Raw genomic sequence first — 18,556 nt, forward strand, 5'->3', positions numbered from 1 at the left:
TTGGCTTTGAGTCTGGCATGTGACACAGTAGGTCATGTAGCTTGGTCAGCTACTCATTGAACAAGTCACAGGGAGTTCAGCTATGTTGAGTTACTGTTTTTCTTCATGTGATTCATACTGATGAATGCTTTGCATGTTAATCGCCTGAACTAAGAGGTTATGATTTGCCATGTCCGGTAAAAATGTTCAGATTGGGAATTTTATTAAATCATTTTGGTAGAAATATTTACTTCACAAAGCTTAATTCTTCCTTTGTAAGACACAAAACAAAAATAGTTTGATAGAAAAGTAATGGAGAAGAAGGGTCAGCTGTGGGAGGATTTTGACAGCTTGCTGGAAAGAAGTCACATTTTGGTGCACAGAAAATAACTGATGTCTGGGTGACGTCCAGTTCCTGCCTGTGTTTCAGAGGGTTTGGGGCTGCTTATTTTGGCCCATGAGTCAGGCTGCTGAAGTGCAGCATCTTTCTCAGCCTTACATGTGCTGCCATCAGCTTTTGTTTAACCATCAGTTCCAGTGAATATAATTCGTAATTTAAAACTGTGTTTTAAGCCATAGTCTGAAGATGCTTAATCTTTGGTGGACGTGTTTATTGTTATTCAGAAAAAAAAACCCTCTACCTATTCTATTATTGTATATGTAGGGCTAAATAAACTACTGGTAAGAAAATAGTCTTAGAAACCTGACAAATACCAGGGGTATTTGCTTTAGTTTTTTAGAAGGAAAATATTCCCACATTTTGTTTGTTAACACAGTCCTTTGCATTGCTGAATGTCTTTTTGCTTGTATTTTATGAAATGCATTTTTTTTATGAAAATTGAGGTTTAAAATTAAAAGAGAAAATACAATATTACCTGGTCTTCCTTGTAAACAGAATTTGCAGCCTTGACTTTGAATACTAGCAGAAAAAGTCTGCTACACTTTCAAAGTGGTAATCCCGTGGAACAATTTCTCTGCTGGAATCATTGGGTTCTGCTTCATTAACTTCATTCATTTACAGTACAAGAGCACTTTCAGCCACCTTTCTAATTGTTAGCATAAAGCCTTTTGGTTATTTTTTATCATTTGATAAATTACAACAGCTTTGCAATTGGCAGGATGTAGATTCATTCTCTAACAAAAAATATCCCTCCAGTGATACAGCTAGCTAGGAACCACCTTTTTTCTTAAATGTGCAACATTAGGAAAGCTCATCATTTTGTGTCTATTAACATGCAGTCATATGACTGTAGCAAAAGTATTAATACTTGTATTGTATGGTCTGTACTTTAAAAGTGTGTTATGAATTATAGTAACTCCAAACAGGACTGAGCGTTCTGCCCATCAAGACATTTTTATCAGTCTTTGCCTTTTTAAAAAATATATAAGTCTGGGAAAGGTTATCTCAAATCTCAAGTTAGTGAAGAATTCATCCATAATAAATTTTCTTAACAAAATGAGATACTTTGACTCAGGTTAAACCCATGAAATGCTAAAGATATGTGGAGCTGGCCAATAGCTATAGCCATAGTAGAAGCTTTTCAAAAAAGGCTTCACCAAGCAAAGGATTAACACTTTTTGGATTTGTTCTTTTGTTTTCACTGCACAACTGCCAATGGAAAACTGTATGAATGTGAAGGCTCTGGTTAGCTTCTGAGTGGCCTCATGGAGAGGGCTTTCGTGAAAAAAACCTGATGTCATGATTATTCCTAATCCAGCTTCGCCAAGTCGGGAAATATGCTCTTAGTTGACATAAGGCATCATGAGTGATTTACATTATTTTATTTCACTGGCAACTAAAAGTACTCTTTTTCTTAAGGATTCAGTAGCTTGTTTGTTTGTTTTTAAATGGAGACATTTTGTAGAAAAAATTACCAATAAACCTGAGACCAAGGATTTTTAAAAGGGGTTGGGAATATAACATACTAGTCTGCTTCAAACTCTGACCTGCGTAGTAGCCTGGTGTAAAATTTTCAGTTCTCTCTTTTCCATCCAGTAATTCTAGATGGCAAGAAGGTAACAGTGTAGGCCTTGAATTTTTCAGACTTGCAAAGATTTAAGAGTAAATACAAGTTAATGAGAAGCACAGCGTCAATCACATTCAATAGGAATAGTGTGAGAACTGAGGAGAGAAACTGAGTGGGGAGTCCTTTAAATTGTTTAAATTCTCGGTTAAGAGTTTCTTCTCCATTTCTATGGAAAACACAATTTTAAAGGGACTGCTTCAGAAATACGTTACTACCTTTAGTCAGTTTTGTCTGCAAATACCTTTCGTTCTTCCCTGTATTTTTAGTTTTTTCCTCTGCTTTGGAGTTCAGTAAGTGAACGATTGCTTTTGCCAGGGATTCCTACCGATTCCTGTGTTAGTTCTTGATTAGTTGATGCACGGTAGTAATCAGTTTATCCTCTTTCCTTCACGGTCCTGCCGACTTTAACCGATGGCCCGCGGTTTCCAGCGTAGCCTCGGGCTCGGCTCCCAGAGCGTTCAGTCCAGTTCTGCAGTTGGTTTGTTGTCAAGTTTGCATTGACATAAACTTTGCTCACCCTGTGAAGCAGATGAGTGGGAATAGATTTGGGGAATTCATAATTAGAAATATTTCAACGTTGAAGAAAAGATCCAACATGTTAGCTGTCACTTTTGGATGCAGCTTGAATCTTTATGGAAGTAATAGTTATGCTTAATATGTTTTGTTAATGATTATGTAGCTGTCAAATAAATTCCATTATTTCTTATTACATCATTAGAGACCATTAAAAGGATATTAGCATGCTGATGTAATTATGCAAGCAGACGTAAAATGACTATAGTTATGATTTTATAATCTAATTATGGGTGTCCAATGCCCCTGGTGATTGATTGTTGGACTGCTATCATGGATTGAAGTCAGATGAGTAGTAGTGTTAGGAGGGTTTGTATTTATTTAACAAAATATAATTTTACTACACTGCAATCTACAGCATTATCCTTCTTCATGTAATTACAATTCTTCACACCTTACAAAATAAACTTACAAACATGAAAGATTATCACGAAGCATCCAAATATAATAAAAATACTAAAATCTCTAAGCTCAGCTGTGAGGGCAGTGGAAAGAACACTCAGAATCCATAGTCAAAGGCGTTGATTAGAACATAAATGAATAATTTGGTTTCTGATGAGAATATAGGTTATTTCTGAATTTTTTTAATGTTCTTTTATTTGGGGAATTTACTGAAAACATTGACAGGGGAACTATTCAGCTCTAAGCTTAGCTGAATACCTTTGTATGGAGAGAAAACAGATTATTCTAATTTCATAGTACCTCAGACTGCATATCCTACCATTCTCAGCCTCCAGTTAGGAGTGAGATTTTCAGCTGAATATTACATTTTCTGACGGATGCTGCAGTAGCGCTGATTTTTTTTTTCTTTTCCTTCTTATTTCTCTCTTTAGCCTTATATGATTTGCCCTATTGCCATTGAAGATCTCTCACTTTAGTTTTCTCTTTTTTCCCCATTTTTTTCTACTGTGTTGGCTTCCTCCACCCATTTATCATAGTGGGCATCTTTGTCATTTTTGTGTTCTAATATAACTAAACTCAATACTCAAAGAACTGTCCTTTAGGACACGTGATAACTTGACCAACAAGCATGCCTATTTCCGTATCTATTTTTTCAGTGGAAATCCTGTAGCAGAACACTCTGTATGAATTCCATAAAATGACATGAATCTTTATCTGCTGCTGTTGTTTTGAAGTGTAAAATAATTGTCTATATAAACATATAATCTATATATATAAAGTTGGGGATGAACAGGATACTTATGTCAGTTTCCAAATGCTAATATAAATAGATTTTTCAAGTTAAAAAAGCTGAAGCTGATTATCTAATACAATGTCCTGGATTGCAGAGCCATAAAATTTAACCAATAGTCCCTTGTCATGTTGGATCTATATCTTATATCCAGAGCTAAGTTAAAAGACCAAATCACTGATCTTTCAGAGTCTAACATGCAAACTCCCAGGCCTCAGGCTGGCTGTTCCTATTTCACTTGACTTCTCTCCCTACCCACACTGAGGCTGGAGATGGATTCGGTGTTTTACTTGAATAGTTTATTATACAAAAAATGAAAATTCAGGTTAATTGAATATACGTATGGAAACCGTATGGAGGCTTCAGCTGAAAAATACATTTCAAAATTTGTAGCAGCCACAGCAGTGTGGTTTGACATTGTGAAAATAAAATACTATAATTTTTAAAGTCAAAGTAATGACTAGAGTAAAAATTTATCCAAGTTGGCTTATAAGAAAAATACTTTTTTTTTGGTCATAAGAACAAACAAAACATTACTTTGGACTGAACTCAAGCCTTTTTTTTTGAGCTGACCAAATATATCAATCTTTTTATAAAGACTAATTATTATATAGTCTTGAAATGTTTGATCATATCTACATATTTTTCTACAGCCGTCTGTCTTATCCCATATGCAGGAAATAAAATGCTGAGTTAATGAGCAACTCTTCAATGCTTCATTTTATTCTCATTGTTCAATGTGTGGCTTCAGGATTCATTTATTGCACATTATTCAAATCCTGCTTTGAGGTCAGAAAATCCATTTCCTCTTGTTTTGTTTTGTTTTGTTTTTTCCTATGGTGCTCTTCACTACGCTATCAAAATGCTTGACAAACATGAACTGATATACTTAACTCATATGAGATGTGGGGTGTTAATAGGACCATACAGAGCTGGAGTTCTGCATGAAGAGATTAATGTCAAAGCATTTGCTAATATGAAGTGTCCAGTCTGATGTCTCAGAGTGTAGCTTATTCGACCTCTTCTTTAAAGAACTTCACTTATTGAGAAAGAGATCCCATTGCTTTAAATTACCATTCTGAGTGTTCAGCAGTCCCAGAAGTCAGCTCTTAGTTTAGACAGTGGCACTTGGTCTGTGAGAACAAATTGCCTGAAATGACTTGGCTTCAAATGAACCGAGTCTGAATCTGAGGCAGAACTGAATGGTACCAGCAGAATTCAAAGCAGCGGTAGGACCTTTACATTCTTATAGTTCTGTACCTTATTTGCAATATACTTCCTAAAGTCTGATAAAAATGAAGTTGAGGCCCCTAAAAATATTGATCTTCTCTACTACTTCACCACCATTCTTCCTTGGATGTCAGGAATCCTACTGGAAAAAACATTTTGAAAAGAAAGACTGCATCTCTAGATATGAAGTCAAGATTGTTTTTTCCTGTTAAACTGTAGTATATCTTTAGTGTCAACTATGTTTTTTGCATAGTTTTATGTGAACAGTGATCTAACAAAAGCTTGAATTTGGAAGGCCCAAGGGGAGCAACAAGCACATTCTTGCCATACTTCAAATCTCTGTTTTCGAGTGGTGGGACATTTACTACCTCCTTTTCAAAGAAAAGGCCTTACACTCCAAATAACATCTACTATTATTCTTGTTCTTAGGAAGGGCTGAAACGTTTGGGCTGGAATAAATACAATTTGAAAAGCCAGCCAACCATCCCAGTGAAAAGAACTTAATCTGAGGAAGATATCTGAAAATCAAACCAAGTGCTGAAAGTTTGGAGAAGCTTTATATGCGTTCAAATCAGTGTTGGGCAGGCAGACTGATGAGCGGTGCTCCCAGCCTCACCTATTATGAACATGTGCATGGGCTGTAGGGTCCTAATCATGCTTTATAGGTTTTGTTCATTGTTTGTCATGCTATTTTTCTAACACCTGAAAAACTCAATCAGCCAGTTAATCATATTCAGTCATCCAGAACCTAAACACTGGAACAGCACTTGGTATTTTCACCCCATCATGCTGATGGATTATGACATGTGGTATATGTATGCTCTAAATGTGAACGTCTCAGGAAATTATTGGTAGCTGGAGAGGCAGGATAGTGTGAGGGAGGATTATTTAACCACTGAGCGCAGTAGTGGGACAGATGGCACTGTGTCTTGTTAGGTTTGTGTTTGCAAACTTTTACTGTACAGATTCCTCATGATTCCTTTCTTCTTGATTCAGTATGATCAATCTTTTCTTGTGTTGTATGTTGAGCACCTGCAGATTAATATTCTTGCAAAGTTTTTTTCTAGATTGGCAGATTCTGGATTCTGCCATCTATGCCATTTAGATTGACTGAGAGGAACGTTCTAATACTGTGCTCATGAAAAACCATGTAGTCCACACTGCTCTCCTTAAGGTGCTGTAATATAAGCTAGCAATAGATTGAACTTTTACTTCCATTCCATTTATTGTCCAGAAATTAAGCAACGTTTTTATTTCAGTTTGAATTGTGCTATGTTCAGTCTCAACAAAAAAATGTACCTTTCAAAAAAGTTGAGCAATATTTGTCGTTTGTTCTTTGATTTTAAATAGCAAACCAACAGACTAAGGCTATTTGGCATAATCTTGTTTAAAATGTTATAAAAGCATAACTCAGAAATAATGGAATCACTTCTATTCAAACTTGACCTCTTCCACAGCTTTAATGAGTCTGGCAAACAAATAGTCCGAAAAATGTACTGCTGTAACTCATCGCATGCAGGCTTTATAAGAAATTACATTGTGTTTCTAGTACATATTGTCTCATTTGAGAACTAATTTATAATATAAAGATGCATCAATTTTTAAAGGAATGAGGATAAGGAAACAAAAATAAGGTGGAAGTTTCGACTATGCATTCCTTTACTTAAAAATGAATGTTTTTTCAGCCTTAGCATTACATTAGTCTTGTGGCTTTTTCCCCTGAGGTATAATATATTTTGTGTGCTTTTCTTTAATAAATGTGCATATAGCCAAGATCATTTTGCCTTCTTCACTGTAACTTTCCTGCTAGAAAAATATGAAAATATATTAAAATAACAAGAAGGATTTTGGCCTGCAGCATTTTATGAATTCTAGGTGACAAAACAGGAAGACAGTAAAAATCTGGGGAGACTTATAAATAAAAATGTACAAAGTTTGACTTTCCAGTACAACACTTTATCTCATTAAACCAGGAGATTTGCACCTTTGTAATCAAAAGCAGAATGAAACCCAGTGTTATGAATACATATCCGTGTACTCACAGGTCCCTACTCAAGAGAAGGCTTTTACCGATAAGTGATCTTCTAAAGTTTACCTATTTTTAACTTCATATTTCTCTACTGCCCATCCCTCTGTGTGACTGAGAATGCCATCATATCCTTTTAAAAATAACATTAAAGTTCATAACATTATAAGGTAGGCAGGATATACTCCTTTGTTTCAAGCAAGTCACTGACTATGTGCCATTGCATTTAATTTATATAACATTTCACATATTGTTAACAAGTAATAATTACCATTCTACAGATGGGTAAATTGAAACTCAAGACAGTTTCCCTTAGATGGTACAGAACTTAGTGACAGATATGAGAATAGAGAGAACTGAGATTCTCACTCTTGAACTAAAGCTTGGTCCACAAATAGAATAACTAGTATTAGAAATGTAAAAAGATTATCGTGTAGAGATTTGTTTAAAAGAATAGTCACTTCTAAGGAATACATAAAATTAATCTTATAGGTATGTCTTTCTTGAGCCTTCTGCCCTTGGCTACTTGATTCTCCTATGTATGCAAACACACGCTTTTTTCGTCTCTGTCACCTGGATGGATGGGTTGCATGAATATTACAGACCTGCTGGCCCAGCTGAAAAAGAGAAATCATTATTATGCACATTTTTTTTTACACCCTAGCCAGTAAATATTGCATATCCAGGCCTACAAGCTGCACCACGACCTGCCTGTGGAAGGGTTTGTATTCCTGAGGAGCAATAAAGGCAGTAGGAGCAAATACACATCTGTAGGTGCAACTGAAAGAGGCCCATGAACTCCACTTGCAGAGCCTCCTTTGCAAAGCACATGTCTCTCCCTCAGAGCTGGCAGGGGAACCTCAAGACCAAATCTTTTAGTTAGTCTCCTCAGAGCTAAAGGAGAAGCCAAGAGTTCCTTAAGCAAACATGCAGGAGGGTTCAGGTTGTAGCACTCAGAGTTTTGTAACTTTTTGAATTGAGGCTGTAGCAAAGTTTGGGTTTTTTTAGTCTCTGGTTGTGCTGCTTAATCCTCATCAAAGAAATTTTTGACCTACCTGGCTCCTGTCAAAGCTGAACCTTTACCTCTGCAAAAGTCTAAACAGGAGTCATGTTCTTCATTAATTATTAAACGTCACTTGTGCAAACTCAGCATAAGGTGACTAGCATCCCAGTAGACAAATTTTACACGTGATTTCAATGGGCTCCATTAACAACAAAGGTGTGCGGAAGGTCAGTAGACCTCAAGTCAGTAAAATACATTGAATACTTACTGGCTAAAAATTAAAACTGTCTGCTGTTCAAGTACCAGGCAGAATGATAAAAGATATGAAGAAGAATGGAAATAGAAACAGAATACTATTATCTTCTGTTATTTATTTTTTTTAATAGTGTTAACATTTTTATCCTTAAGCTTAATTTTGGGGGAGTGAAAGAAAAATCATGGTACATCTAAACAGCATGTTGAGACCATTTTTCCATTCTCTCAGAGTCCAAACACTCTTTTGCTGTAAAAAATTATAGCACTTGTATGGTTTGTTCTTTTAAATACTGTAATTAAGAACCTTATTTGCATGGCAGGCAAAGCTGGCAACTTTCATGTACTCAGTGTGGTGAAAATGTCAAGTTTCATGGCTTGTGACAGATTAATAGAAAAATTATTTTAAAACTCTGCAAATTATTCATAGATATTGAGTAATCATCAGAAGTTGCATTTTATGAAGAATAAAAATAGGACAAATGGAGTGTGGCATCAATCTTTAAATTGAGTGTTGTCCGTTTTTTAAATCATTTAAATTGTAGGCTTAGCAAAATAATCTTCACCTGAGATGAAGTGAGTTGTGAAATCTTAAAAATACTCTTTCATCATCTTTTGCATGGTAAATTAGTATCCAGTGTATTTAGCACCATTTTGATATGTATGGATTAAATAAGTAATATAAAATTAATGATTAAAATAAAACAATTAAAGATCCATCATTTAATAATGGTTGCTATCAAAGACCCACCAAACATGGGCTGCTGTTGTTGGAAAGCATCCTTTTGTGGACCAATCACCCCTTTTCTGTGACTTTACTGTTGAAATTATTCTAGTGGCAGAAGTGTGCTGGTCAGAATACATTTTGTTATTTGGACACCCTGTATGGCCATCTTCTCTCCTCCTGAAACAATTTTCCATGAAATCACTCCACAGCACTGATCATTCCAGGGGAATAGAAGAGGACAGTTCCAGGTGTCCAAATAATTGCCTGATTTATGGAGGCTGTAGATGTAGCTTGCAGAGGTAAGTCTGAGCTGCAACCATCAAATAGGACAAGGGGTAATGCCTTTAAACTAAAAGACAGAAGATTCAGGCTAGAGGTGAGGAAAAAAATTGTTGAAATGGGGGTAGTAGAATACCAGAGCAGGTTGCCCAGAGAGGTGGTGGATGCCCCATCCCTGGAGACATCCCAGGCCAGGCTGGGCGGGACTCCGAGCAACCTGATCTGGGTGAAGATGCCCCTGCTTACGGCAGGGGTTTGCTTTGAAGGTTCCTTCTGTGATTCAATGATTCTATGAAATCCAGACCTAAGTTTTGTTTCCACATAGTTACATTTGCAAGATGTGATTGCTCTGAGACTGCCATTCCATCTAGTCTTTGTGATGTAGTCTGTTACAATTCACCCAGCTGCACCATTTAAACCATTCTAATGAAATACAAGTGGTGGTAGAAAATCAACCACTAACTGGTGAGCACCATGTTTAGTGCCCTTCCCTTAGCAGGGATTTTGCTTTTTCATCTTTAGTACTTGATCATTGTCAGGTGTAAGATGTGATGTTATTGCAACAAATCTTCAACTTTCTCTGTGTTAGCTCTGTGTTTAGTACAGGACCACATTTCTGTACACAATCATGCAAACGAACAGTTCATGGTTAGAGTATATAAAGGATATAAGTATGAATAGATAATATATTTTTGGCTGTATTTCAGTATGTTGTGGAACACTGTCTTTCTGCAGTCTAAGGAGAGTATTCAGTGTTTCCAGAGAAGGGCTAAAGAAGCTCAGTTTGCTAAAACAGATAAAGATGTTTTAATTGATCACTGGTTGTAAGTACATACTTGTCAATAGAAATGTGAGAATACATACAGCTGTACATTGACGTTTGTTCAGGTGCAAAATGAAACAAATCTTTGAACAGTAAAGATACCAAAGAGTGAAAGGTGCGTGCCATTTTAGTATTAAGTCTGGCTGATGATCAATATACTCTGCTTAACAGTTCAGGGAAGTTATTTTCTCGTAGGTCAGGCTAGAGCACAATATGTTCCTGACAGATTTTCTGAATCTTTGAAGTTTAGTCAGGTACCTGTGTATGTAATATAAATAGAGTATAATGCAATGCTCCACAAAATTAACTTTGGTTAAAATTTCTGGTCAAAAATATTGATGAAACCTGAATCAAGTGGTCAATGGATTTACAGCTGGTCTGAGTAACAGAAGGAGAACAAAATAGACAGCATACACTTCTCCATCCATTTATGATTTATGCGACAATGACCAGCTGCAATTTTTTGCCTTTGCTTTACTCAGTAAATCATGTTGTATGAACATACTGTATTAAAAAATGCCTCTTCTAATCCTGTGCTGTTTCTCATTAATTTGATCTGGCATGAGTATGTTTCTATACCTATATATAAATAATATATAACACATTCACAGTATTATGAGCATTTTAGTTCTTCCAAAATTGAGAAGGTGAAAAGGAGGCTTCATTGCAATATAAACAATGGACATAAGCTTCAAATTCCTAACACAGTATGCAGAGAAATGTGTACACATTGCAAGTCATTAGTTCAAGCCCACCAAACATTTCCTGAGACAATTACCTTCGTTGCTATAAAATTTACTTTGTGCAATCCTCTGGAGCGTTACTAATTGCTTTTCTTAACCTCCAGAGATTAAAGGATTTTGAAATGAACATATAGACAAGTAGTGACTCTAATTTCAAATCTAAGCTTTATTAAGGCAAGCTCTGTTTTACGAAATAGGGTCATTAAGAGAATGTTTAATGTTGGAAATACCCAATCCTGATCTCCTCATCTTCCTCCAATCTTGAGAAATTGCACTTTGCCTCTATTTTTAAAAAATGCGGTGCAACCTCAACTCATTTCCATCTGGCATCAGCTCTATGTCTCATCTTCAAGGATACACATAACCATGTTGGCACTTGTTTCTCAAATCCTTTTCCACTAGGGGGTATGATAGACTGTGACTGCATTTCACAGTAAACCTTCTGTATGATATTGTAATACTAAAGTGTACACACATGAGGGAGAAGATCAGGCATGCAAAGCTTGGTAGGTAATTTATGGAGATTTAAATCCTGTCATTCATAAATGTAATTATAACCTAAGGCTTAAAAGTGATATGGACCTTGCCATATTGACCATGCTCCAGCATCGTGTATTCAGATCATTCGTTGACAGGCAAAATGTAATAAGAATGTTGTTAGTCAGTAAAACAACTAATAAAAGGAAATACTTCTATTTTTCACAAATAATATTGTTTATTTCTCTGCATGTTGTGCACCCTCCCACCTTCAGATGAGAAATATAAACCCAAGAGGAGGGGATATTATTAAATCAGCAATCAACCTTCGAGTCATTCTGGTATAAACACTGTAATTATTTCATCTCTAGTAAACAGAATATAAGACAACAGCACATAAGGGTGACAATTTGCAATATGCTTTGAATGTCTTTGTTAAAAAAACCCAAAAACTATTATGGCTGAAGGCAACATTATTGAAATTAAAAAAAAACCTAGAAGTTGTGACAGCCAACAGAGGGGGTAATTAGTAAATTTCACATAATCAATTTAGCAGGTCATTGCGACAGAAATTACATTTTGCTTCGGAAGAAGTCACCATTTATTAGCCTTGAAGCCAGACCTGCTTACCTTTATTCAAAAAAATTTCATAATAAAGTATTAGAAAAAAGAAAAAATAATAATATGGTCCAGACGCCTTCTAAAACTCACAATCTTCTCTTGTTTAGTTAAGTGTAAGTTCACTTATGTCAGAACAGTCAACTACAAATTTACACAGGTGTAATTGTAGCCACATACAGCTTGGAGGGAAAAATAAACAAATCTGTTATAAAACCTTACTTTTCTAGATTAAAAGTGTTACTATCTACAATTTTACATCTCAATTGCGGCAGATGCATGTCTGAGGTGTAGGTTACGCTTCAGCCTGGACGTTGTGTTTTCCATTTCTGATTGCTTTTCCCTGCACAGCTGGCTGAGCGCTGGCGAGATGGAGCTGCCAGGCAGGAGGGATGCCCCCACTACCGCCAGCATCCTCCCTCCCTCCCTCCCTCCTCTGTGGGAATGGTTTGTTTGCAATTCGTCAGGTCATAAACAATCCTGTGCACTTCAGTGAGCCTCCGTATTGCGAGTGATGTAAAGACAATTGCCATTAATATTAGCTAGGCTTCAGAGGGTTTGACAGCCGCACGAAGAAGCGGTCTCATCTATCTAATTTAAAGTTTCTGGTTAGGAAGTATCAGGGGTGCATTTTATCCATCTTAGAACCTTTTTTTTTCAGGCTGGTTGCCCTCTTGTTAAAAAGTATTTTTAAAAAAATATTTTGCAGTCAAATAATTACCGGTTTTGTTTAAATGTTCTCGTCCAACACATAACGAACAGCGAGGAATTCCCCAAAGGGCATCTATTGTTATTGAAATGTTTATTTATTGAGTGCTTTTGCCAGAAGCCCCCCATGAGAAAAATCTCATTTTATGAGCTCCTGAAGCAGTCAGTTCCCAAAACATTGAGCACAAATGCAATTTAGACCAAGTAATCTCAAGGTCTTTTGTTTGCTTTTAAATAAACAGCAGAATACCAATATGCAAAGAGTTGTGACAAGAGCTGCTTTATTTTCTGTATTTTGTAGATATTCCTAGTGAAGCTGTGCTTATGTGGTGCTCAGGTGATTCCTTACATTCAAGCATTCAATTGCTACCATAGAGAAAAACAATATTCCATGTAGCAATATATGAGTGGGTATTTTAAATGATTCTGAGATTTCTTCTTTCTTGAAAAAGAATGGTGTTACCTTGATATCATCCCACTTCCATAAGCATTTTTTTTTTCCCCACCCTGTTTTTTCCTCTTTGTTTCCGTATGTTTTCTCTTCAGCTATAAGGAGAAATAATAGTGCTTGTGACAAGGTGTGCGTGGACTTGACTCAGATCCTGTCGTGTTCCTGGATTATCCAAGAGAATAGTGCGATGGTCCCTGCTAGGCTTCACCCCTCTCGCTGCCTGTGCTGGGTCACTGAAATGATCCCACTTTAATCTGTACAATTTGAATGATGCCATTAGGTGCACAACTGCAGTGAGCAGGGTAGGAGGACACCTGAGCAGGGAGTGAGCTCTGGATGAGAGACAGAAGCAAAAAACACACGCAAGGGAAGGAGGGCAGGAAACTTTGTGTCTTTGCTGATAAAGCCAACCTGTAACTACACCGTGCTTGAAAGTTTAAGTTGGTTCCAGGTTCACAGCTATAATGGAATATGCAGAGTAGATTTGAGGGGAATATCTAAATACTTTTTCACCCTACCCTTGTCGTGAGATAGCTGTGTACTGAGTTGGTGCCTGCTTTGATTTAAAGCAGACTGCTAGTTACACTGTCAGTGTATGTGCAGCCAAAGAGGAATCATCATTTCTCTTAAGCTGGCAATGCAGAAAGAAGGACAGGACAACAGTAGTTAAATTCAGTGCATGATATCATGAAACTCCCAGCTGCCTTTTAAAGTTGGATATCTCAGTGTCAGTGACAGAATTGGGGAATGACCTGAATTTTTTGTAAAGCAGTTGTCTCAAATAAAATATGCTTTTCAATTGTTGAGTATTGTAACTTAAATGATGCTAATAAATGTTTTATAATTACCTAGCATTATTAAAGTACATTTCTTGATCATTAATGACTAGGGATCTGGAGTGCCCTTTACCAATAAAATCTCTGTGTTTTCTTTTTTTTTGCCCTTCCCTAAGAGTATTTAGAAAAAAATGATGGATTAATGAAAGTTCCTGTTAACTCCGGTATAAGATGTGCACAGTGCATGCTTTGCTAGAAAAAGACCCAAAGAATGCTTCTTAGTGTGTTTCTCTTTGTCATCTCGAAACGAAGTCCTATGGTTAATAAGAATTTTTCTTCCTGAAATGAAAGAAGTTTAAAGGTATTTCTGTCTAGGATATATGTGATGCAATTAAGCACACTTCCTTAAATGCTCTCTATTGTATGAATGCAAAATATCAAGATGTTAGTAAAAGAATAATTTAATACTTCATGCCCTGCAACAAAAATATTTTCAGGTTATTATTTTTATGCAGCAATTTTTCAGACATCATTCTTTCATAAGCCACAGCTGTAGGAGGTCAAAGTGTGTTACATGTGTGGTCCCAGCCAATGTATATCACCATTTAAGCAGGGTTGTTATTCATAGTATAAATGTCATTTTTTTCACTGTTTATATGAATAATAAAACCGTAGGAGCTCACATAATACATAGTATGTCTGTAAACTTTTATAATGGTGCCAGTATTTGTCTTTGTTGAGCCCTTGTGCTCTTTCCCTCTGTAAATTATCGTATTATATTTTCTACAGTCTCTTGTTAACTGGACATTTTCCTCAAAAATACAGTTACTATATATCCATGTGTGTAATTTTCTTATGTTTTCAATACATATGCACTTTATTATCGTTTTAAGGATATCAGAACTAAAATTTATTTATTCCTTTCATCAGATATACATGTAAGTTGGATATTATTAGGATGGGTGGAGAATGAATGCAACATTACATACACGGATTTATTTTTCTTTAAAAATACACAAAGAAAGCTTTTTGTGAAATCCTGAATACTTTGCCATTCTTCATCTGCCTAATCAGTACCTTCCTCTGTAAATGTATCATATATCTTAATACCAGAAAGGACCATCAAAGTACACCCAAAAAGGTCACCACAGAGTCAATTGTTTCCCTTCAGAAGTTATTCGAAGAGGTGATTACATCTGTTGTTAATAGATAAACACTTTGTGGTATCTTTCTGGTCAAAATCAGCCATTGGATCAGATATGTCCAAAATCTTTTTGCCACACATGTTTTTGCAGAACATGATCAAGATAAATCTTCCGAGTTTCTTCCTTGTCCCTCTGACTTACAGTTGTGACAACAGGACTAGACTTGTATTGATGTTAGGCACATAAAACATGAAACTACGTGTTCTTTGGCTGCTGAATTCCAGTGATGGTTTATGCTTTACTTTGGTGAATAACAATTTCAGTGCCTCCAGTTCTCCATTTTCATAACAAGAATAGTATTTACAGGAGTGTTTTGAAGTTTAGTTAATGTCATTGAAATTCTTTCAGACAGGCACAAGATACACACAAGAAACCACAAGAGGTATAAAAATGTATGCAAATGTAGCTAATGAAGCAAGAGGAAGAGGGCTAAATGGTGTCTTAATAGTTTCTCCTTAAAAACCTATTTTGATAAGGAATATTATGCCATGTCTCTTGATTAAGAATCTTATGTTTTTTTAATAATCTCTTCCAGCGTGCTGGGACCAGCTGTGACCTTCAGAGTGCACTCAAACCTCCAAAACATTTCAACTGCAGATGTTGCCAAAGCAGCAGGTAAGAGTCCTTGTTCTCCATTCCTAAACTGTGACCTCCCACACATTTGCTTAGCCGGCAGTGGCCCTAGAAACTGCCCAGAGACATCCTGTTCTCCCAGGAAGATTGACATTTAAAGATGGAGACTGTCTAGAGGTGAGTGACACATAGAGGAAATTGAAGAGTAACATCTGAGTCAATTAAAACTACCTGAGACTTCCTTGTTTGTTGAGGAAGTGGATTAAATAGAGACTTATAGTCAAGGCCTAGCACAGTGAAAAAATCTTCAGTCTTGTCATGAACTCATAAAAAGAGCTTGGTTATTTGTAAATGAGGATTTAACACCTTCGCTTTTGCAATTCTTTTCAGGGAACAAAAGAATTACTACAGTTTAGCCTTAATTTCTGGATTAAAATATAGTAGAACTATAACTTCGTTGGTGTGCTGTTTAGGCAGTTTCCATGATGAGTTAATCTTGAGAGTAAAAGTTGTATTTCTGAAGCTAAGCTACTTCTGAATAAGTACCACTGTTCCAAGGACTCTCATTGGCTTCTTGTCAACTTGGCTACTAACTGTATTATGGAGTTACTAGCTACAAGAAATAATTTCTGCAAAGTAACTGAATTTATAAGTGATTTGCTTCCAGATTACCCAATTGATACGTTTTGAAAATGAGTAAACAAGTTACAATGTTGCTTGAAAACAGAAATAAAATAATTCCATTTAAAACACCCCAAAACTGTCCACTAACTTCATTTACTTCACCACAGATTAATTTAGTTATAGAGAGAACTGGGGTAGTTCCCATGCCAGAAATTTCCTTTGCAGGACCCATTGGAGATGGGTCTTGCTAACTACTGTTTAGAGAGCAGGAAATGGGGTACCATTTTTCTTAAAAGGGTTTAACATGCCAAAAAGCTGTCAAAGTACTATCAAAATTAGGAAATTGCAATCAAGTAATTATTGAATTATGTGACACCTGAATATATATCTTTTACATGGGAAAAATCAATATGGCTTTTTTACAGCAATGTCTTGTCTTGCAAATCTGTTGAACCTCTCTGAAGGGATCAACGAGCATGATGTAACTGGTAAAGCCTGTCTGAGTTGGCAAAGAATTTTGACAAAGTCTTTCATTAGAATTTTCTAAGGAAACTAATTGTTTCTAAGAATGTGGAATATAGAACATGAAAATGGTGGATCAGTAATTGGTCAAGAGACAATAAACAGAGCTTAAGAATAAATTATTAGATTTCTAAAAGGGTAGAGATGGCAGAAATGTGCAAGAATCTCTGCTGGGACAGTGACATTCAACATACTTATAAATGAGCTGGAAAAGAGAATGAACAGTGTGATGAGGAAGCCTACTAATGATACTAATTATTCACAATACCAAAGGTGAAAGTTGACCTTAGAAATGTACAGACTGAGTGACGAGACTCAAAATGGCAGATGAAGTAAATTGTAAATTAGTGTAAAAAATGCACATGGAGAAAATAATTTCTTTACATAGGAAGTTATAGGTCTAATTAGACCATTACTGCTTTGGAGTAAGAACTTAGTGTAGTAATAGATAATTGAGTGAATACCAGTTGAACAAGGAAACGTCTTAAGAATTATGGGGAAAGGAATAGAAAACAACACAATAGCATTTGTCCTTGCATAAATCAATTGCTTGCCTGTTTGTAAATACAACATACAGTTCTGCTTCTCATACCTCAGAGAAGTTGGAAACTCTGGTTGAAATGCAAAGATTTGGAGAAAGGCAGAATGCATGACTGTAAGTGTGGAATATCATCCAATAAGGCAGGAATCTTTATTTTGGGGGAAAAAAAAAAAAATATGATTATGGAATGACAAATATCTGTCAAGTCCTGAGTGACACAGTGAATATGAGTGGGGTTGTGCAGTGTCTCTTAAAATGCAAGAATAGATGAAACTAGTAGAAAATGGGTTCAGAATGCAGTTTGTAGCTTTAGATTTTGTGGATAATGAAATTGTGTTCAGAAATGTACATGTGAAGAAGTGCATGGAATAGACGTCCACTGAAATGTAGTAAATCCTTAGAAACCTTTGGAGGATCCTGATGCACCTTGGCCTGTTCCTAGCAAGTATAAATACTGTGACTGGTTTATTTCAGCAAAATTCAAGAATTAACATTAGCCTTTCTCTTACTCCTGGCATAAAAGTAGTTGTTCTCAACTTTCTTAACTTAAATATTGCTGGCTAAGTAGGGACGTTCTGTGGACAAAAAATGTTACCTCAGAGCAAGTTCTACAGATTAAGCAATTTAAACTAATATTTTATACTGTAATTTTATCTACTCTATATATTCGTATCCAGGCACTTCCTATCTTCTGTGTGTTTAGTACATTAAGATTTTCAGGTTTTGATGGCTGCAGAAAGAGGTTTGTAGGAGCCTTACATCAGCTGCTATTGATATGTCACCATGGCCACAGTATTGTTATAACTAAACCTTGTGTTTGCCTTTCATAAAAGAAACAAACAAACAAAACCCCAAAAACCCCAAACCATACCCAAACAAAAACCAACCAACTAACAATAACACAACAACAACAAAACACAACACCATCCACCCAGAAGCCCCCCATCACAACAGAACACACTCACAATTCTATCCATCCATCAAACATTTTAAATTTAAAAAGTATGTAATTTTACTTTCTAACCTATAAATAAGGTTGTAGTAGCTCGGCAAGGTAGTCACTCAGCAGTTCATTTATTTTCAATAAACTTTGTACTTGCAGATCTCTGAAGCCAAAAATAAATTCAGTTAAAAGATCGACAGCAGTATATACTATAAAGAATTTTGTCAGAATTTAGTTGTAATTAGAAATTTTAAAAGTCAGTGG

At 36.0% G+C, this 18,556-nt stretch overlaps 1 protein-coding gene across 1 annotated transcript in view; it reads left to right on the forward strand.

Moving 5' to 3' along the window:
• Nucleotides 1-18,556, forward strand: part of PTPRN2 (protein tyrosine phosphatase receptor type N2) — a gene marked incomplete at both ends in the record, with an annotated part of 644,991 nt that overhangs the window by 274,586 nt on the left and 351,849 nt on the right. Inside the window, one exon of the mRNA XM_080338634.1 lies at nucleotides 15,625-15,704. Within this exon, the coding sequence (XP_080194760.1) occupies nucleotides 15,625-15,704 (80 nt within the window). The remainder of the gene's footprint in view (nucleotides 1-15,624; nucleotides 15,705-18,556) is intronic.

The sequence above is a fragment of the Nesoenas mayeri genome, assembly GCF_963082525.1.
Source record: "Nesoenas mayeri genome assembly, chromosome: 2".
In the NCBI taxonomy this organism is placed as follows: Eukaryota; Metazoa; Chordata; class Aves; order Columbiformes; family Columbidae; genus Nesoenas; species Nesoenas mayeri.